We start from the raw sequence: 23,196 nt of genomic DNA, 5'->3' as shown, positions 1-23,196 counted from the left end.
GGGGCTGGTTGTAATTATAATTAATTTTTAAACAAGTGTTTTGTCTCATGTTTGAAAACTATATTCATCCTTTTTTTTTTTTTAAAGATTTTATTTATTTGGCACAGAGAGAGAGAGAGAGCACAAGCAGGGGGAGCAGGCAGGCAGAAGGAGAGAGAGAAGCAGGCTCTCTACTGAGCAAGGAGCCTGATGCGGGCGGGGCTCGATCCCAGGACCCTGGGATCATGACCTGAGCCGAAGGCAGCCGCTTAACCACTGAGCCACCCAGGCGCCCCGAAAACTATATTCATTCTTGTTAAATACCTTATTAAGACTAGCTGCCTTCGAGAAGTGTCTTTTTTCGTTCATTCATTCAAAAATTAAAAAATTTAGAAATCAGTTTTCTTATAATAAATAACATTTGCTTATAACTGTCCAGACCTTTTAAGCTTCTCTCCTTTATACTTTTCATTGATGTTAACAGTGAGACAGTGGTTGTTGTTCTCTTTTCTAAGAATGCAGACACACAGATCATATGGCAAAAAGGAGAGGTAGCGAAGATCTGAATCATTAACTCCTGAGTACTAGGGTTCTAGGTGCAGATTTTATGTAGTTACATGTATAATATGCCTCTCTCTATCTTAGACATAGCTCATTTAATTTGGTATAGGAAAAAATCTTCACTGTTCATTCTTTTGGGAGAAAGCTGACAATAGGCAGATAATAGGACCTCCTGCATTTGCATGGGAGCGACATACTTTTATGTTTAGGTGCATCTATTATTTTGTGTATTTGATAAACTGTCTATTTGAATAAAATTACCAAGATGATAAGGCATAAATCAAATTAGCTATTTTTCTTTCCTTCTTATTTCAGAGGGTTATTCAGCACAATGCTTTAGAAGACCGTTCCATATCTGATAAACAGCAGTGGGATGCAGCTATTTATTTTATGGAGGAAGCTCTTCAAGCTCGTCTCAAGGATAGTAAGTAGGGACACAGGTTATTGAGTTTTGAGTATTCCCAGTGGTGAAGGAGTTATCCAACTTGGTGAACATTTGTTTAAAAAAAAAAAAAAAGCTTTTAAAAAATAAAAGAAACAAACATTTTATAGTCTTTGTCATTAATACTATAATTAAATATTTTTTGTGAGATTTTTCAGTCAACTGCTTAGTAGCTACTGAAAATATTAAATAAACTGGACACATGTTTATATGTACTTACATTCTAAAAAACTATAATTGAAGACTATTTTAGTGTTTGCCTCTATACTTACAGGAACTTTACAAGCAGTTGTACCTTTCATAGATTGTAAACATATATAATTAAAAGAAATTTCCTATATATGTACCATAACCATCATGTAGTCTTTTTATTTATTTCAACTGACTTTATATTTATATTGATATAGCAGTTTGAAATAGTTAAGAAAACAAAACTATTATTATTAGTTACAATTTATGAACTTGGTAAGTGATAAAATTTCTTGATGAATTAAAATTTTTTTTAATTTTTCTAGCTGAAAACGCAATTGAAAACATGATAGGTCCAGATTGGAAAAAGAGGTGGTTATACTGGAAGAACCGGACCCAAGAACAGGTAAAGACAAATCTCTGTGTTATGATATAATTTTGTTTATTTTAATTCAAGCATTAAATACAAGTTTTGCATGCCTCCAGTCCAAGCGTAATAATTTCAAATGTTTTTTATCAGCCTTTCTAAAATATAATGAATCTTTAGAATAAATAGAAAACTACAAAAGAAAGTTGGTTTTTTGGTTTTTTTTGTTTTTGTTTTTTTAAGTGAAGTAGCTGTGTTATTAAAAGGAAGAGGAAATGAGCCATGCCCCTTTTGTGGTAGATTACTTTGTTCATTTCAATTCCCTATTTGAGGTAAAGTGAAAATTAAAGTTATGAACAGAAATAAAAAATGACAAGAATTTAAAGGATGTAGAGTGAAAGTGATTAGGATAAAAGCTTATAGTGACTTTTTTTAACCTCATCTGTTGTTACCTCTGGATTTTTCTGTTAGTTTGCTGTTGTGTTCCCAAAATAGGTATAAAAATTCAGATAGGAAGTAGAACTATAGAATTTATTCATTCAATAAATATTTAATGAGCACTTCAGTAGAACAAAATGGTAAAGGCAAGTATAAATAACTTGACAAATGAATACAGGAAAGATGTACAGATCATTCAAGTCCCCATCTCCTATCATCTTTTTATTCCTTATTGTTACGGCTTCTCTTTTTACACCACATCTCATTCTTATGTTCATTCCTTAAACAGAAGCGAGAAAACAGGATATAGAACCAAAATACATAAGTGAAGGAAGTAATGAATAAGAAAAAGAGGTGGAATCCAATCTCCCTTCTTTCCTTTCGTCTTTGAATCCGTGTAGTTAGAGAAAGGAGACCAAGATACAGAAATATCAAGAGAAAAAATTTAAAAAATGGAAAATTATCAAAGGTCATGTCATTCCTGTTTTCTTTTTTTTTTCTTTTCATCTTAAATACAGAATTAGGTTATATAATCAACACCCTATATATACATGTAGAGATATAGGTAGAGAGATCTTTTTTTAGTTTCATGCATTTTTTGTTTCATAAGCTATCAGATGTGAATTCCAGTTTGTCTTTAAAAAAGTGAAGGGACAGTCTTCCTCTTCTCTTTTTTTTGATAGGATTCTTGTGGAAAAATGAGTCGTTAAGAGACTGGAGAGAAGCTGAGGAAGTGGACAGAGTTAGTGGTTGGATCATGTGTGTTTTCAGGGAGCATCAGTTATCTCTCACGACACATGGGATGAGAGGACGAAGTCTGTCAGAAAAGAATTTCTAGGAGATCCATCAGAGGTTTCCGATTTTAAGACTAGAAGAAGAATTGACTGAAAAGAACTGGCATGAGGCAGATAAACTTGGAAGAAAAATGGTTTCAGACCATCATGGCTTAAGGGAAATTAGACCTAAAGTTTCCAGAATAATCAAAGATGGCAACTTGCCTCAGCAACTAGTGGCAAATATGCTTTGGTCAAACACTCTCAGAGAGAAATAATTCTTAGTTGTAAGTTATTTTCTCAGGAATTTGAACCCATACAGGATGCCTGCAAGAGAAGTAGAGGAATTAGTTTTAAGATAAATGCAAGGATCTGTGGCCTAGGAGAGGACTGTGGAAACCCTTCAGAGAAGAGCCTTCTCAGGATTTCAGGGCAGCATGTGTAAGACCCAGACTGACTATAGAACAGAGGCCATAATTGGGAATATAGGGGGAGGGACATCAGGACCGCCTGGGGAAGTGTTTGAATGTGTTATGTTTCATTTTCTGTTTCAAAAGAAAGCCCCTCCTGTCAGACTCACTGAATCAAGTTCTCATTCTCTAACCTTTTTATCCCTCCTTCTCCCTGTTGAAAACCACTATTCTAGACCTCATTCCTAGAGGTTACTGTGAGAAACAGATTCTGGAAGAGGTTGAGATTATCCCCATATCTCACACTGCAAGTTTAGATGACTGTGTAACAATTCTTTCTGTCTTTTTGAATGACTGATTTAGTAGGAAAAGAAATTTAAGATTGTCCTGTGTTAAAGATAAGAAGTCTATGCTCTGAAAACTATTTTGTGCTTTTATATTGTTATATTTTCCTTAGTTTTCTAGAGAAAAATCCATCCCTTTGAAACATTCTCACCTTGTCTGAGCTGAACTGTGGAGATCTTGTTCAGGATGGATGGGAGAGTAGTGTTCTCCTGAAGACCCAGTGTGGTCAGGGGACGGGTGGACAGACAGAAGTGAAAACAGGACAAGAGTTGGGGAATATCCTCTAACTTAGAGATTTCCTTCTTACTTCAGACCAAGACCAGATGTTTAAGGAACCTGTAAAATTTCTCTTCATTAAGTAATAGCTCTTCTAAAGTGTCATGTTTTCAGAGAATATTAACTAGTAGTCTCACTTATAAGCCAGTTATTTACATTTACATTTTATTCTTCTATAAGTACTCAGATACTGTAGCTTGCTATAGTTTGGGGCAAAGTGTTGTGGTAGTAGCTTGTTTAGAGTAATCAGTGAATTTAAAGCTAGTTTCTTTTACCATGCAATTTTGAAAGGATTGAAAAAAAAAGATAAACGTAATTTGACACTGTATAGGAGTCTTATTTTCAAATTTATCACTAGTGTGTATATGTTTTCCTCCTTTGGTCATAAGACTGTGAACAATTATAGAGAAGAGTTTGGAAGTATATTTAAGAATGATAGGTACCTTGGCGCACCCAGCAGGCTCAGTCGGTAGAGGGTGCTACCCTTGATCTCAGGGTTTTAAGCTCGAGCCCCAGTTGGGTATAGAGATTACTTGAAAATAAAATCTTAGGGGTACCTGGGTGACTCAGTTGGTTAAGTGTCTGCCTTCGGCTCAGGTCATGATCCCAAGGTCCTGGGATGGAGCCCCACATGGGGCTCCCTGCTCATCTGGGAGTCTGCTTCTCCCTCTCTCTCTGCCCGTCCCCTGCTTGTGCTCTCTCTCTCCTGCTTTTCTCTCTCATGCTTGCTTGCTCTCTCTCAAATAAATAAAAATCTTTAAAATAAATAAATAAAATAAAAATAAAATCTTAAAAGGGGAGGATGATAGGTACCTTGCAAAAGCAATCTAAAGCACAATTTTTAATGAAAATACTTTCTTTAAAAAAATTCCAACTATGAATTTCATATTTTATTTATCAGAAAAGAAACATGTCAGCAGGTGCAAGTCCTTACAGTCATCTAGTTCTTAGATACGAGGCATTTATAGAACATTATCTCTTCCCATGTATTCAGGGTCTTTTTTCCTAGAGCGATATCCCACCCTAAGGTCAAGAAGCTATATAGTAAGGTACCTGGTACTGTAATTTCGACAATGAAACATTTCAGCAAAAGTAAAATATGTAACAAATAAGGCCTTTTTTTTTTTTTTTTTTTTTTTTTTGCCTCGCTGAGTCCAGCTTACCCTGCCTTTGTGAGCCAGTTGTGCTGTATTTATAAGCCAGGGTATTATGTTCTTTTGTTGCTTGTGTGGAGCTCGTGTCCCCTATTGTTCAAAAGCAGTATATTTAGTAAAATTTTGTGTAAGTGTGCCAAGTCATGAACCATAAAACAAGTCCTCTTTGAAACAATTTAAAGTTTGTCCACAATGAAACCAAGAACGAATTGGAGAAGATGTTGAAGTGCACCGAGGATCACCCAGCCTATCTCGCGAGCGACGAGATAACTACGGTCCGAAAGAACCTTGAATCCCGAGGAGTAGAAGTGGACCCAAGCTTGGTAATACGTACTGCTGATAAGCATGCACATTCTTCCTGAATCTCTGTTTCTTGTGGTGACACGTGACTACTTCTCATGTGTTATTTGGGTATTTAAGTGCTTTAATTTGACTTTGGTCGTGTTGACTTTTGCTGACAGTAAAAACAGTCATTTTGACTGTGTACAGAGTAGAGATTTATTCTCAGTATTGCTTTCTTAAGTGTAATGCTTTAATTTGTAAGCAAGGATATTGAGACTTGAAACAGTGACATACCTGGGCAAGTTCAGCAGGGAGCTCTGGCAGGAGGGGGGTGAAGCCCAGCCACATCTCTTCACCCTGCTACACAGCTTCAGATTGCAAAATATAAGTTCTGCTTCGATACGGTTCTTTTGTATGTGTGTTTTCTCAGTCAAATGTACCTTAATCAGGTATGAGTGGGTTTAGAAAAAATATGAATGTTAAGTTTTTATTAAATTGGATAGTGCCTTAGGGTTCTATCTCATTTTCCTCATTTGTAATAAATACAAGATTAAAAATAATTACAGTTTAGACTGTGTTTTACTTTACCTTCATGATGCTTATTTGGGAAAATTTTTAAAAAATAACTTTCTGGGCCTGTGTGCCCCCAGTTAAGGTGTAAGGGATCGAAATTTCATTTTAATATTAGCTTAAGTTAAGTGAAACCCAATTAGAAAAATAATTCTAAGGGAAAAAATAATCCTATAAGAAATTTCAGAGCCACACATAAATTCTTTTAGAGATTATCTACTATTTATGTTTCTACATCTGAGAAATGAGTATACTTAATATAAATTCTACCAGAGGTCAGAACAAGAAAAGAAAGCAGGTAAAACTCAAAGCAGTTCAAGCTGTTATATCTAGCATTATTTATAAATTGAAAATGAAATTAAAACTAATGATAATTACATGAAACTGTTAGTTGAATATAAATTTAATTTATCCACATTTGGACTTTGCCCACATACTAGGATATGGATTGGCTATATATCTTAATTACTTTTTCTGAGCAAGAAAATCTCTGGTTTTTTCCAAGAGACATTTTGTTCAGGGTTCTTTATGAAGCTATGAAATAGCGAAGTATTATGACAAGAATAGCAGATGGGCTAGATGTCAGAGATGTGAATACTAGCACAGTTTCATCCCATTCATTAGTAATAGTACCTTTAGTAACTAATATAATCTCTTTGAACTTCCACTTTCCTCATCTGTCATATAGTGTTGGTGATACTTGTTATACCTACTTAACATTATTATTGTCAAGCTCAGAAAAGATAATGGTGTGAAAGAACCTTGAACACTCCACATAGTAATGACATCGGAGGGGTCATTTTGTGGTGGTAACAACAAAATGTAGTAATCAAAAAGGAAATATTGTTGCATTGATAGACATGGTCTGAGACCAGCTTCCTAGTCCTAAAACTCTGTCCTTAGATTTGGCTCACTACCCCTTTTTCCTTGGGGCTCCTTACCTCTTACTAGGGAAGATAATAATCTCAACCCTATATACCCTACAGGATGATTATATGAATATAATAACAATGCTTGTTAAAAACATTGCATATTTAGAAGTACGTAAACTGGTAAGGAGTCAGAGGAGTGGTAAATCTAATCTTTGATTTAAAAAAAATTTTTTTTAATGGATAAAAAAGGTTGGTAGAATAATAACATTGCTATTAGTTTTAATTATTTTTTTTTATAAGTAAACTCTTTGGATGACTTTTCAGAATGTGTTTGGTCAGCCTGCAGAGTGTACAGTAACTCAGTTTTTTGTTTTCTTTTTTCATTTTAGATTAAGGATACTTGGCACCAAGTTTATAGAAGACACTTCTTAAAAACAGCTCTAAACCATTGTAACCTTTGTCGAAGAGGCTTTTACTACTACCAAAGGCATTTTGTAGATTCTGAGGTAAGGTGTCCAAAAACAAGGGGAAATGCTTTTAGTGATCGTTTACATGCTTAAAAGTAAACTATAACTTTAGCATTAGTTTTAAATCCTTTGATCTACTGGGGAAAGAATGTGTGATTGATGAAGAATAACCTAACTGCTGTCTTTTCTAAGGTATTCCAGTTTATATTTTACACACTATAAGATTTTGTATGCGAATAATAGGCGCTAAACCACCTTTTAAATGTTTTTTTAAGAATTAACTTTTTGGGGCACCTGGGTGGCTCAGTCATTTAAGCATCTGCCTTCAGCTCAGGTCATTACCTCAGGGTTCTGTGATCAAGTCCCATGTTGGGCTCTCTGCTCAGCGGGGAGTCTGCTTCTACCTCTCCTTCTGCCACTTGCTTGTGCTTGCTCTCTCTCTGATAAAAAATCAATAAACAAAATCTTAAAAAAAAAGAATTAACTTTTTTATGTTAGAAAATAATACATTCTTGTAGAAATGCAATGAACAAATGTAAAAAAAAATTGCAAAAGGAAATAGTCACTTAATTTAAATATTCCCTATTGAGGAATAAGTCACTTATAATCCCCTGACCTAGAAGTAATTTTAGTTAACATTTATATATATATCTGTTCAATTCTTTCTATACTTAGTTGTGTGTGCATGTGTATGATATAACAGTCCATTTGGATAGTGGAAATCATACTGCAAAAACAGTTTTTATTGTGTTTTTTCCTGTATTGTAATTCTTTCTTTATATCATTAAAATCTCTAAACAATTATTTAAAAGAAGTATATAAGGTTGTACGTTAATGCCACGTTTCACAGAGTAACCCCTAGGTGGCAGCAGACTCATGTATTTTGAGCATTTTCTTACAAGCAGAAATGCTTTTTAAAGTATCCTTCTGAAAGAGCTCTCTGTTAATCATTGATCTTATTTGAGACCCCTAAAATAAGCTTTTGAGTTTTCTACAGCTTAAAATAAATTTGTATTTAAATATATCTATGTAAAAAGTGGCAAGTTTTTTGCGTAATTGTTGAGGAGACCTTTCTATAGAATAAGCTTTTAAAACATAACATATTATTAATTTACTTTTATATACAATTGCATTTCAAAACTGGCTTGAGTGCACAAAGAAAAGAGGTTAACCTAAGGGTGTATTTAAGCTAACATGGTTGTTAGCTGAAACTAAATAAAAATTAACGGTATGTGCTATGAATTTCTACTTGTATATAATGTCGTGCAATTCTCTACTTCCCAAGTTTATTTGCTTTGTCATTGGAATCAAACCTCTGTGCTTGGGGGGGCAGATTGACGCGAAATCATGCAGATGTTCATGGACCTGTGCAGAAAAGATTCAGTGGCTTATATCTACAATAGGAATATATGTATTAGGTAAATATGAGGGTTTTTATTAAAGTTTAGGGTATAGGTACTAACTTCAGTAGTCATATGTGTTTATGATTGTGGTTTTCATTTTTAAATTTGCATCTGGTAATTTTAATTACCTGAATTTCAGTTGGAATGCAATGATGTCGTCCTGTTTTGGCGAATACAGCGCATGCTTGCTATCACTGCAAATACTTTAAGGCAGCAACTTACAAACACTGAAGGTAAGCCACAGAGGGACCACTTTCTAACATCAAAAAAATAGTAATAACTCATTTTTAATGGAAGGATATCAAAATACTTCTTTAAAAATAGATTCGTTAGGGGCACCTGGGTGGCTCAGTTGGTTAAGCCTCTGACTTTTGATTTCTGCTCAAGGCATGATCTCAGGGTCATGAAATTGAGTCTGCTTGAGATTCTCTCTCTCTCTCTCTCTCTCTCCCTCTCCCCCTGCCCACCCCACACGCTCACTTTCTATCAAATAAATTAAAAATAAATGAAAAAAAATAGATCTGTTAGAAAAATTGAGAACTATAATCTGCCCTTAAAATATTAACGAAAATAAATCATAATTGGAAAAGATGGGAGATAAAACATAGCAGGAGTCTCCCTTCATTACACAAAAACTGTTAGAAAAGGACTCCTAAGCAACACTTAAGTTTTTTGAGGGAAATCCTCACTTCTTTAAAGTGTTAGGACTTGAGAATATGACTTTCTCTGAGAATATGTATTAGATTCATGTTGGATAAAAGTACTATGTAACAGGTACAGATTCTCTCTATATCTGTGAGAAGTCGGAACTGAATAGATCTAACATGATGAGAACAATTGGGACTTACTCTCCAAATATTGCTAATTTATCCTCCCTGTGCATTCATAAAAATGATGCTCCTCAAGTTTTTTGTTTACTTTGAACAGTCAGGCGATTAGAGAAAAATGTGAAAGAGGTATTGGAAGATTTTGCTGAAGACAGCGAGAAGAAGGTAAAACTGCTCACTGGCAAACGAGTTCAGCTGGCTGAAGACCTCAGTAAGTAGTTCTTCCTGCCCTTCACCTGACTGCCTTTTCTCCCTCCCCGTTTCCATTCATCCGTTTAATCACAAACTGTAGAAAAGTATATACAAGAACTTTTTTCCATGAACTATTTGAGAGAAAGTTGCTGACCCGTAGCCCCATCATTTTCAAGTACTTTAATGTGTGTTTCTTAGAAACAAGGATTTTCTCCTAGCAACCATAATGCAACCATCAAAATGACGATGTTGACACTGATACATTACTGCATCTAATTTTCAGACCCCATTCAAGTGTCATGTGTCATCCTAGTGTTGTCCTTCCATGTAACAAGATGTTCCACGCTCATCTTGTACTTTCTCTAATCCAGCTTCCTTTTGTTGGGGAATGGTGTTTAGAAATCAAGAGTGGGGAACTAGATACTACGCTGATTGTTACTGGAATATCACTGTTCCCAGACCGTCTCAATGGAAAGAGCTGGGGAACAGATTTTGCATGCGTGTGTGTGTGTGTAGACACATTTACACACATTTACATCTATATTCCTAATCATAGGTATATGTCTGTATTGAAAATCATAAGTTGACACTGATACTTTCCATTTTAATTCAGTAGTACAGAGTTCATCCTAGTTTTCTCCTTCTTCTAACCATGAGAAATCTGTCTCCAAGTCTCCTTAATATTTACTTCCTTTGATCAGTCTTCCTGTATGTAACTAAACTTGTCACTGTTCCCTTCATTGCACAAGCATCCTTTTCACCCAGTTCAGACTCGAACCACCTAACTCCAGGCCACCACCACAGTGACTCGCCCTGTATTGACACCCTTTTCACTGAGCTCATGCTCTGGCATTGTATACCAGGCGTATCCCCCTTTATCCTTCCCACCTCTTCCCCTGCAGCAGGACATCCTCCTCACCTGAAGCCAGGCCATGCTTTTGTAGAGGACAACCCCTTCATCCTACATATGCTCCCATACTGTGCACCAGACTGGACTGCCCTCCTGCAGGGCTACTCTCCTCACTACTGGGCCAAGCCCCCAGCACCCCCATGTGAACACCCTCTTCAGCCAGGTCAGGCTTTAACAGCTACACTAGACCCACAAGGCTTTCCCTTCTGCCACCCCTCCCCCACCTCCAGTCTAGCTTGGCCTTCCTGATCACCTTTTCACTTTGTTTGGGGGGGGATATTTGGTTCTTTCCTGAATGCTAGTTGGTTCCTAGGTTTAAGGTATTTGGATTGCATATTAAGATTTACTTAGATCCTTGAGAACCCAAGGAAATCCATGAAAGAGTAATATTAAATAAAAATAAAAATACTGAGGTTGGTCCTTCTGTTTGAGCTTACCTTGGTACAAGTTTCCCCTCATTTAATTTCATGAAACAAAGTATTTTTCCTTTCAGTGTATACTTAAATTTAGTGTCTTAGGATTTTTCTGATATGTAAGAAAGTTCCTCACATTTGAAAACCATTTCTAATCTGAACTTAGGTCACTACAATACACTCCCTAAAATGTCCAAGAGAAAGCAGCGGTTGTCCTGCTTAACACCCCGCGCCTCAGCAGCGCACTCCATCACCGCTGTCGCCGCCTCCTCTTGTCATTTGTTCTCTTTCTGTCCTCTCTTCCCTTGAATAGTCTTTTTTTAAAAACGTATCTCATTTAGCTTTTATTTCCATTTTCTTTTGCTTTTCTTTTAATTTCTTTCATGTCACTTTATCAGAATAATTAAGTTTGTGCTAACTCGCAGAAGATCTGTGTTTGAATATGAACTGCCGTTCACTAGCTGTGTTATCTTAGGCAAGGTATCTCTCAGAGTCTTAGCCTCTTGTTTGTAAAAATGACTCCAGTAGTTATTACATTGCTAGGAGGGGCTTTGGGAGAATTACTTCAAAAACCACTTGCAAGTCCCTGCTTCACAATTTTATGCTATATTAGTGCTGTTACAGGAAGAGGTGTGTCAGTGTCGCAAGGTGTACAAATATATTTCTTTTGTATCCCTCAGGACATGGTTATCAGACAGCAAAATACTTCACTGAATTTTACCAGCATATATAATTTTAAGTAATGAAAAATAATGTCTTTTCTCATGTTTTGTAAGAGAGCTTTATATAACCCCCATTACTTTCCAGTCCAATTTGATTATTTCAAGAAAGTGAATTGCTAACACAGATTTGTGCACTGTTCAAGCCAAGTCTTACGTTATCCTGCTCGTTTTCCTGAGAAAGTACTCTATGACTCCCTTGAAATGATTTACTGTTTTTGTACATATAAAATTATGGTCATGTTAATGTACCAAATAACATCCTTGGAAGCAAGTGTTTCACCAGTGACTCAGCTTCATCATTCACACTAAAGGAGGAGATGAGCCATGACGTTGTCTATTAGTTGGAAAAGACTCTTGGGAGTACCTTTTCTATACTGTTTATCTTTAGTGTAATAACACTTGGGAATATGGTCATGGATTCTTTTAGCCAGAAAACTTTCAAAGTTTTAACAGTAACTACTGTATTACTTGGATCAAAGTTTTTAGTATATAGCATATTTAACTAGAATATCGTGTGTAGATGGAATTTAGAGACAGGGAAACAGTCAAAAGAGCTTTTACTACAATTTCAAAATAGTACTGGGGTAGAGTGTTGTGGAGTTTGGGAAAGTTTGGTGCATCATATTTTTTGCCAATCTTATTAAACTTGCTCGATTTTAAATCCTTTCACCACTTTACTTTGGAGATTCATCAACTGATTGTCCTGAGTTAGGAAGGTCAAAGAAATGAAACAAGAGCCTACCCCCTTCTAGTCTCAAGAAGAGAAGTCATACATAGGAAACAGGACTCTTTGGAGAGGTGGTGGATTCCATAGCTGGAGCAAGAAAGATGAACCTGGAGCATCCAAAGATGACAAAATAAGGAAGTATTTGAAGGATGAAGGGGACATGTCAGCAAGGTGCAAAAGCCAGCTTTAAAAGGCTCCAGCTGGCCAAACTAGGACAATTGAGGTATCAAAATAAATAATGACAAGGACGAATTGTAACCCACTGAATAAAATAGTTATATAAATGAACAAAATCAGTGATGAGGAATGGGATATTTGTATAATCACACAAAGTATCTCCACACAAAATAATTAAAAAAGAAAAAAGAGTAACTTTACAATGGAGAAGCCTGGCAATAACCACCTTAATCAAGCTGTCAAAGTTAATATTATCAGTAATGGTGAAATTAGAACTGTGTGCCACCTTGTAGAATGGCAGTGAAAAAATGCCCAGCATCACTTCTTGGATAGTTTTACCAAAGGATGTGTACCTTAAATCCAATCATGAAGATAAATCAGACAAACCCAGTTTGAGGCACAGTCTACAGAATAACTGGCCTGTAATCTTCAAATGTATCAAGATCATGAGACACAAGAAAATAGTGAGGAAGTATTTCAGGTCGAAGGAGACTAAAGAACATGAAAACAAAATGCAGTGTGTGACCCTGAACCTAATTTTGTTGCTGTACAGGACGTTAATGGGACAATTGGTAAAAGTTGAATGGGGTGTTACATGGTAGTGATACATCAGTGTTAATTTTTAAATTTTGATTGTAAAATTGGGATTATTTAGGAAGATATCTGTATTTGTAGCTAGTACACAATACAGTATTTGGGGTTTATGAGATGTAATTACAGTAAATTATTCAGGAAAAATATATTCTTTGTAGTGTTCTTACAACTTTTCTCCATATCTGAAATTATTTTTACATTAAAAAGTAAAAAATGGTTTAATTTTGTTTTTATAACTGGATTTGTTTATGTAAATGGATCATAGTCATATGAAAATAATTTAGAGAAAATGAGAATTTTAAAAAATATGATTTCTGAATATGCTGAGGCTGAGTTACCTACCTCCTGGATGTTTGTTTTTTGTTTGTTTTTTTTTTTTAAGTAGGCTCCACGTCCAGTGTGGGGCTCGAACTCATGACCCTGAGATCAAGAGTTGCATGCTCTACCGGCTGAGCCAGCCAGGTACCCCACATCCTGCATAGCTCATCTTTCCACCTAAATTCCTTATTTGCAGCATCTAATTACGCTTAGAACTATTTAGTGTTGAAATATGCCATGACCTTGATGAAATTCTTTTGACTTTATAGCAAATTTTATTTTAAAGGATTTTTTTATAGATAAATACAGTGTCCACTTAGATAAAATCTATTTGGATTCCCAGTATAATTTGTAATAATGTTTTTAGTATATTTATTGAAACAGACTATATTTTTAAATGCTTTCTTTGAAGAGGGGAAGATTGGTATGGTATATAGCTCAATTCAAAGTTTTTCCATAATGCGCTGTTTTATGATTTATAAAATCTATTTTATGATTATCATCATATGAAACAAATGACAATGCTAACATCTCACAGACATTTTGGAATTTATTCTCTGTCCCACAGTGGAAATGGAGTATTTGGGCGCTGGTAACAATTGCTGTAATGTTGCTAAACTGAAGTCCAGCAAAACAGCATGGAATTCTTTTATTATTTGTTATATGAATGTTGTGTCAGTTGTTAACTAGGTTATTGTGAGTTTTGGACCTTTATTATCAATTGCTTGGGATATAGAGCTTAGATTTCTTTCTAAATTGTTGTTCACTAAAGCCCAAATTACTTTTCATTGTCTGTGTACATAATCAGAGAATCACATTGATATCCAGGAATTAAAGGGGCATTACAAATCATTTAGATCTCTAAGATCTACAGTCTTCCCTCCTTATTTTATAATATATTTCTTTTCATTTTTATATTAGAACTTGAAACTGTTTACGAATATGAATTAATATTTGGATACGTTCCCTGTGCCTGATGTTAGTGTGTGTGCCTTATATGCATTCTCATAGGTAGTCATTTTTTCTTATTTTATAGATAAAGAAATGGAAGCCTAGAAACACATAGTTAGTAAGTGATGAAGCCAGGATTTGCGTTCAGGTCTTTTAACTACTCTGCCAAACTAATTTGAGAACAAAACTCAAGCCTTTGAAAAATAAAATTACACAAAATATGGTCCTTTACATTTGGAAGGTTATAGTTAACAGTGTCCTTTACAGAGTGGGTCAGAAAAACATACACATTAGTGATTTAATATTTAAACTCCCAAATGATATGAAAACTTTGATAGACTATCTGGATAAGGGAACACTAAAGTGTAAAGCAAGCCACTGACCTGATTGAAGAAGTTAATTTATGACTTAAACTTGTCTCAAATTATACTCTATCAAATTCCGCCATAGTTAATTAAGTAGTATGTACAGTTGCCTAAAATTGAGACACAGCTTTTCAGTGTGATGTGTTCATGCTTAAAGTCTTAAGATCCAGTTGGAACAGATAGAGAATCTTTACTTGAGCATAAAGACTATTACTCTAGGTTGAGGGGCGGTGGGGAGTTTTGCACTGGGAGTATTGAAATCTGTGATAATAGGCTTCAGTGTATTGCTTCCTACCTCTTGTACTTTATATGAATTGAAGATGTGCTTCAGTAAAAATTAACTTCGTATTTCCGTTCTTGTTTACTAGTGAAATGTGAAACAGTGATAAACTCCTTTACTTGGGCTGTCATTGCATAGGCTTATTTTATTTTAATGATACAGTTTGATGTCCCTAATGTTTAAAATAGTATAGCCTATAGAGCCTAGCCAGTTGGAGTTTTCCAGTATCCGCAGCCTTTTTCTACTGCACTTAATTTGCTCTGCTGACTCCCTGCGCCAGGTGGCAACAGCTGGCCTTTCACTGGAGCCCGGGGATTGGGGAGTAGGAGTCACAGCAGCGTGCTTGGCCTCTCGCCTCTGTTGACTGTGCTTTATTGGTTGATGCCTGGGCATCTCCCGGACAGGCAGCAGGTGTTTCTTAAAACTTAAAGTTTGTTTCTCTTGAGGGTATACAATGCTGGTGGGGCTTGTCTTTGGGTCTCTTCACTTTCCCAGTCTCCTCTTATAATCCATCCTGTGCTTTCTCTTGATAATTAGAAAGGAGCAGTTACCAGCTTTGTATCTTAGTGTGTGTGAGATTCAGTTTTGACTTTAAAAGTCTAGATGGAAATTTTATTTTTCTCTGAGCTACCAGATATTCACTAACAGAAATCATTCTTAGAATGGAAACTTTGTTCATTATTAGTATACTAGTGTATTTTTGAAATTATGGTGATATAAAGGGCATGACGTTAGAATGAACCAGTACTGCCATTTTAAAAGCTAAAATTGGAAGAGAAATGCACCATAGCTGCTTAAATTTAAAAAAGATCCTTTATTGGTACAGCATAGGGAATAGAGTCAATGTATAATAGCGTTGTATGGTGACAGATGGTAGCTACGCTTGTGGTGAACATAGAAGAACAGACTTGTCGAATCACTGTGTTATACACCTGAAACTAATGTAACATTGTGTGTCAACTATACTGCAATTAAAATTTTTTTTAAGATTTTTTATTAGATCTAAAACAATTCTAAGGGTGCCTGAGTGTCTCAGTCAGTTAAGCAGCTGACTTGATTTCAGCTCAGGTCATGATCTCAGGGTCCTGGGATCAAGCCCTTACATTGGGCTTTGCACTCAGCGAGGAGTCTGCTCTAGGAGATTCTCTCTCCCTTTTCCTCTGCCCCTCCCCCCCCCATGTGTGTGCACACTCGCTCTCTAAAATAAATAAATCTTAAAAAAAAAGACCAGTGACTTTAAATAGATAAAGCATAATTCTAATTTATAGGATAGTTAAAAATGTATCTTCATGCCATGTTAAAACTTGAGTAAAAAGTAGTTAGAACATATCTAGATGGAACCCTCAGCCAGAATGATTTTGTTGTTCCTTATTTAGAAAGGAAGACTAACGGGATACTCTCAAATTTAATTTCCGTTGGTTACTCCATATTCCTAAACTTCTTCCATACCTGCCATATCTTTGAAGGGCCATTATGGATGAAAATATGGCCATGAAGTAGTGTGAGGCTGAAAATTATCGTAAAAAATGATTATTATACTCAGAATCTGGAACTTAAAATTATAGAAAAGGGAACTCATATTTAAAACTATTTTTCTGGGCGCCTGGGTGGCTCAGTTGGTTGAGCGCCTGCCTTCGGCTCAGGTCATGATCCCAGGGTCCTGGGATTGAGTCAAACATCTGGCTCCCTGCTCAGCGGGGAGTCTGCTTCTCCCTGTGCCCCTCCCCCGCTTGTGCGCGCACTCTCTCAAATCTTTAAAAAAAATTTCATGTTTATTTTGATTCATCTGTTCTGCTAAAGTGATTTGGTTCTTTCATAAATTCACCATATCTTGTATGGTATATATTGTATGTGTTCAATGACTATTTAATCATGACCTTTTAATACAGACTCTTTATTAGCGTCCTCCACCCCCTGGCTTAAAAAAGAGGAAGAAGGATGCTAACTCTTATCCTAAGGAACCTTTCTAACACTCTGTCATGCCAGAAAGCTACCATATCATTTCTTTTGTAGAACAGCTTGCATTTGCTACGTTGGCCCGTCTCCACCAACCCACTCCCTTGCTGACATCTTGTGATATGGCTTTCATTCCTAATGAAACCACTTTCTTCTAGGTCCCCAGTGATTTCCTAATTGCCAATCCATCCAGTTTACCAAAACAGTTTAATAACTTTTTATGTTTGTTAGGCACTTTTAAGTTGATTGGAATTATTTTCATTCTCTTTAATATTCGTGTACCCTCTGTGTACTTTTTGGAATGGTCATTAGTAGAAATTAGTATATTTTAAAAAATGGAAAGATTGGAATGTTTCTCTTGTTGATACAGAATAAGATAAACTTCTTTCTGTTTTGTGTTACCAGTGTTTGAGGTCTTTAAGGCATCTGTTCAGGGTAAAAGCAGTTGAATTTTACATTTTGCCTTTGTGAAATAGTATTTTTTATAGTCAGGTGAAATTGACAAAGAAACTAAGGAAGATAGTGAAGGATTATTTTTACCTTGAGTCTGCATAGGTGAAGTAGACTCTTCTTTGTGTTGTAGTGAGAGAGAAAAAAAGAGAGAAAGGCTGCACAGAGAATAAAGTAATCCTCAGGGAGAGTCCTCTGTGTTAGAGAAGTAGTTATTTACACACAGAATTCCATGTGACGAGCCTGAGGTGTGCTTTCCAGGTTATTGATGAGAAAATCCAGACTCAAAATGGGGCATTTAGAATCAAGCACATTTTTCATGGCCTAAGTCTATCTTTTAAAGGCAACATTGAGGATATTGGTAAATTGGTAAGGATTAAAATGGTATTTACTTCTTTGTAATCTTATACAGGCTACTGGTATTCAGTGTTTTATTAGCAAGTATATTCTTTTTGCCTTAAACTCACATTTTAACTTATTTAAAGTAAGAATAAAGAAAGGTCTTTGTCTATCATTTTGAAGTAGGTTTTATTTACATGTTGTGATACGTGTTTATGTGTATATTGTTATGTATAAAAGGGCCAGTGTGCATATTTTCAGCTAGAAGTTCAAATTTTTTGCCCGAGCTACTAATGCTTACCGCTTCCTTACTAAGAAGGTACTAGAATGAAGTAACATCTTTAAAGTTCGGATTAAATTTTGATGTGTTTTGTTTTTTAATTGTTTTATGTATTCTCTCCCTTGCTAAGATGGAAAAAAACGAAATCTAGTCATTGAAAACCAAATCTAATCATAAAACAGTCTGCCGGCCTGTGGAACATGATGTTAAATAAAATTAAGCAAGATATGAATAAATATTTTTAAAAGGAATGGTCGTGGAGGATGAATTGGTACACACTGAACTGGTAACCTCTGTAAAGTAGGGTTCTCAGGGTAGTTGGAGAGGGGAGTTAAAGGCAAAAGAAATTTTAACTGTTTACTATTTTATACATTTCTAAACTCTCTTTTCCCAAATAAGCATAATGCAGAATTACCTTAGAAATTTCATATTCTTAATTATTGTATTCATAGAAGTGACAAAGGTAATTCATGATATAATCAATCTTAAAAGTGACCGAATATTTTCCCAAATAATTTCTTGGTGATTGTGATGACAAGAGACATTTCATGGGACTAGACGGTAATTGCTCATCATGGGGTCTTCGTTAGTGGTTGGGATTCACTTTGAATTCTTCTGATTTCCAGTAAATGCCCACTGTGGATCTGTCATCTGTAAATGAATTGAAATCTTTCTTAAACTGGTGAAGTTTTCAAGCTCATGCAACGCATGCAAGAGAATAGATTTTCCCTGCTTCATTGTTACCTACTACATATGAAAATAGTCCATTTTCATTTCTCTTAGAACAGCTGTTTCATCTCTTCTTAGTATTGTGCATTGTAGAAACGAGTTTGCTGGTTTTTTAATTCCCTTCAGTTAGGTCTGTTTCCTGGGTGAAGGAATTCAAGTCTTTCTAACCTCGCCTGTTTAGTCTCCTTGAGGCACCACTTCATTCTCTGAGTCATAGGTACATACTACCTGTCTCCACCAAGTACACTACCAGTATTTCAGGTGTTTGTTTTAATCCCTCTTATTATCACAGAACTAGTACATATATATGCATTGTGGAAAATTAGAAAATAGTGGGCGACTGGGTGGCTCAGTCTGTTAAGCATCTGCCTTTCGACCCCACATCGGGCTCCTGCTCAGTGGGGATCCTACTTCTCCCTCTCCCCCTGCTGCTCCCCCTGCTTGTGCTTGCCCTCTCTCTCTCTCTGTCAAATAAATAGTCTTTGAAAAGAAAATTAGAAAATAGAGATAGCAGAATTTTTTAAAACAACTGCCACTACCCAGAGATAACCACTGTAACATTGTATTCTAGCAAAAATTTTAATGTGGTCTTAGGGACATAATTTCTGTGCATTTCTGGAACACATTTTTCATGAGGAGATCTTAGCTTGGCTTTCTCTTATACTACCAGTCTTCACTTCGTTGCCATTGCTCCTATTTCTGGTCTCTCATTTATCAGAGTAAGCTAAATTTCTCCTCTTTTTCTTCATATGGTACTAGTTACTTTAAATAGGTCAGGTATTCCAAAGGCTATATTGTAGCAAAACATACACAGCAAATCACTCTGCTTTGAAAGTTAATCCCCACCTGTATCCAGGAACCTGGCACTTCCTGTGTGTGCTTATGCCTGCATTATGTCTGTCCTTTCTCCAAAGATGTTCACGTCATCCCCATCTTAAAACCGTTGGATTGATTCTTCTGTGCACTCTGCCTTGATCTTGACTTTCTTATCCAGAAGAACCTTCGAGGGCGCCTGGGTGGCTCAGTTGGTTAAGCGACTGCCTTCGGCTCAGGTCATGATCCTGGAGTCCCGGGATCGAGTCCCACATCAGGCTCCCTGCTCAGCGGGGAGTCTGCTTCTCCCTCTGACCCTCCTCCCTCTCCTGCTCTCTGTCTCTCATTCTCTCTCTCTCAAATAAATAAATAAAATCTTTAAAAAAAAAAAAAAAAAAGAAGAACCTTCGAATGTTTGCCTGCTACCTCCACTTTAACCATCCACTCTCTTAACTTTGTAATCTTTTATTCTCACTTCTGCCAAATTTGTTTTTTCCAAGATTGCTGACAATCAAGGGAAAGCAGTGAGCTAGGTGAGCATTAAGGAATAGAAAGTATCTATTCCCATGTAACTGCAGCATTTGGTACTTTGGGATCCAAATCCTGCTTGGAGCTCTACAACTGTCTCTGACATTTGTGTAGAGCTTTGCGCTTTACAGAGAGTGTTATATTTGTCCATGTTTGCCTTGTAAAGGCGTAAGAGGCTTGTAAGGTATTGTCCCCCGTTGTTTGGATGGGGAAATTAATGATCATTGAGGGAAACAATTTAGCTAGTTGCATAAATATTTATGGCAAAGCTGGGGCTAACAACATGTGTTAGAGATAGTATCTTTTTAGACTTGTTTTGGGATCTGCTCATCTTTAGTCTTTGGGTTTGTACTTGTGGGTGATCAAATTCATATAATTTGGCTTCCTTTTTTATATTATTTTCAATGTGCTAGTTTCTGAGCCTACTCTCCTAAACTAATTATTAAGAATCTAGAACAATGAATTTGTCTCCTAAAGACATATGTACTGGTTTCATTCTTCAAAAAAGATAAATATACAGGTTTATAAATCTGTGTATTCTGTATTGCTATTTCAATTTTGTGATTTTCCTGTTCTGTAGGTAATAAGAAATTGTGACAAAATGTAAAGGTGATTTTCTGAATTAATGAATATGTAAAACTAATTCTGAAGTTATTTTCATTTCTTTGAGTCTTATTCTGACTTCTGGAATCAACATCAACGATGATACCTCTTTACAGGGTCGTAGTGAGAAATAACTGAAAACTTACAGAATCAGCCTAATAAAACATGAATTCCTCTTAGTTCTTCTTGTGATAAGTTCCATAATAATCCTTTGTCTAGGTGCAGCATCTTAGTTAAGAAGTGTCATTGTATTTCATTTTTGTTTTTCATCTCACTTAATTCATAACTTTATTAAAACCTGCAATTTTTAGTTCCATATTTTTTTCATAAACTTTCAGTTAGGTTCATAAATCAGAATTACAGTCTCTATTCTCATATTTTCTTTTACTTTTAAAAATTACATTAAAGAGGTGACTGTTTAAGAATCATTTCTTGTGATTCATTCATCTGTTACGCCTCCTTTTTAAAGCTTCAGCACTGAAGGTCTTTTGACAAACCAATATTTATAACAGTTTGACAGCAGGATGAGGAACAGCATTTGTCTTTGTAACAGCTTGAAGAAAGACCCTTTCCAGGACCCAGTCATGCAGTTACAATCTTGACCTCTTTCTTATGCTGGGAACATACATACAGCAGCGCCTCCCATGTGTTTTCTTGTCCCATTGACTGTCCATTCACTTCCCATCTGTTTTGCAGTCTTAAAGGAACAGAAGGGGCCCTCTTCTTATAAATCTGTCTTTGCAGGTGATAAATGATGTCCTGTCTCTTTAAGGGCTGCCTGGGTGGTTTTCCTTTTCTTAAAATGTTTCAACTTTCCTTCTAACAAAATTCAGAATAAAATATACTTTAAAGAAGAAGAGGAAAATAGAAAAAAAAAAATGGATTATTTTCAAACTTTCTTAATTGATTGGGACCAAATATTTTACTGGTCGTTATGCTAAAGATTTTTTAGCCTTCTCAATTAATTACCTAAACCATAGTTTAGAAATTATTTTGATGTTTAGATTTTTCTGTGGAGAGGAAAGGAATGTATTCATTTTGAAATAGTGTATTTATTTAAACTTTTGGGGGGGGCAAATAAAGCAATGTATCATTAATGACTTAGTATATAAAATAACTTTTAAAGATTTTCTTCACCATAATTTGATTTGATAGATGTAATATGGACTGTTTTATGTACTGGATACAGAATAAAATAATTCACAGTAGATGATTATTAATCTTATGCTAGAGTTTAACTTTTACATTTAAAAGACAATCATGAGTCCCATAAAAATTTATTATTTTTCTTTGATTGCTAAAAAGAAATGCTTTAAGTATCCGTATTTATATCATTGGATTTTCCAAGCATTGGGCAGAAATAAAAATATTTTTTTCTCCCATGCAGAAATTACTTAGAGAAGGTTAATAGGACAAATATTGTCCCCCCCCAAAATGTTTTTAAAATACTGATTTTAAAAACATTGCCAGCAAAAAAAGACCACTTTTCAAGTTTTATAGTGTGTTGTATGAATCAGCCACCTCATGGTACATCTTCTATGAACTAGTATTTTAGCTTGTTTATTTATTCCCTGCCCTATTTCAAAAAGGGTTTGAGGCAGCTTGCAAAGATCTATCCTGTACAAAATGTAAAAGTGCTTAAGTGGAAAGTTGGGTGAAAGGAAAGAGAAAGGTAAGGCAGGTGAAATAATGTGAAACTTGGGATAAGATTGGTACCCCTCAAAATACTTGCTCAGGGGTTCTTCTGTTTTGCAGGTAACCTACAAATTTAGCTCTGAGTTTCCTAGACAGCTGATGCAAAATGGAAAGCAAAGTTGATTACGTGGCATTGCTGGTGACTGTCGGACAGAGCAGTTGCTTAGTGGAAGCATAGGTGTTCCTGGTATACAACGCCTGAGGGAAATTTCATCCATCCTCACAGACAGAACACTGATTTATAATATAAGATAGAATAAATCAAATGACTACAGATAATCATGAATTTCATGGGGCTCTTAACTTGGTTTCAGCTCAATGTAGGCTAATAACATAAATGGTGCAGTCCAGATACATAGCTATTTGACTTATCTAAAGATGAACTTCTGTAGTATCTAATATCTAGTATCCCCCATACAGTCTTCCATGCATATGATTTCTTTTTTCAGCTGAGCCTTGTAATAATCAGGTGGCAGAAAGTTCAAGGTTTTATACTCATTGACAATGACAAACACCTGGAATGGAGCTACTCTATTAATTAAGGGCAGATCCATAAGCATTAATAGTTAGCTGAGATGAAATTACAATTGCCATCTGCTTAGAAAAGTGAAAGACCTGAGGGTAAGGCTACTCTGTGTTCATTCATACTGAGGTCTTTTGGAGAATTAGCTTTAATGTATCATGAAAGTGTTTTAAGATGTTTTGGTTATGTTGGCCAAAAGGGCCTGGTAGAAATGCTTACAGTTAAGAGTTTTTAAAAAGAAAGAAAAAGAGAAAGAGAAAGAAAGCTGCCTTAAGA

At 35.7% G+C, this 23,196-nt stretch overlaps 1 protein-coding gene across 1 annotated transcript in view; it reads left to right on the top strand.

The window, feature by feature from the left end:
• The window catches only part of OPA1 (OPA1 mitochondrial dynamin like GTPase), an 87,520-nt gene that overhangs the window by 51,645 nt on the left and 12,679 nt on the right, over positions 1–23,196 (top strand). The window contains exons 24-29 of the mRNA XM_044919888.1: positions 856–964; positions 1,498–1,577; positions 5,117–5,257; positions 7,048–7,164; positions 8,668–8,761; positions 9,456–9,566. Coding sequence (XP_044775823.1) covers positions 856–964; positions 1,498–1,577; positions 5,117–5,257; positions 7,048–7,164; positions 8,668–8,761; positions 9,456–9,566 — 652 coding nt within the window. The remainder of the gene's footprint in view (positions 1–855; positions 965–1,497; positions 1,578–5,116; positions 5,258–7,047; positions 7,165–8,667; positions 8,762–9,455; positions 9,567–23,196) is intronic.

The sequence above is a fragment of the Neomonachus schauinslandi genome, chromosome 1, assembly GCF_002201575.2.
Source record: "Neomonachus schauinslandi chromosome 1, ASM220157v2, whole genome shotgun sequence".
In the NCBI taxonomy this organism is placed as follows: domain Eukaryota; kingdom Metazoa; phylum Chordata; class Mammalia; order Carnivora; family Phocidae; genus Neomonachus; species Neomonachus schauinslandi.
Note: the sequence above shows the minus strand (reverse complement) of the source record. Positions and strands in the feature narration are given on the sequence as shown.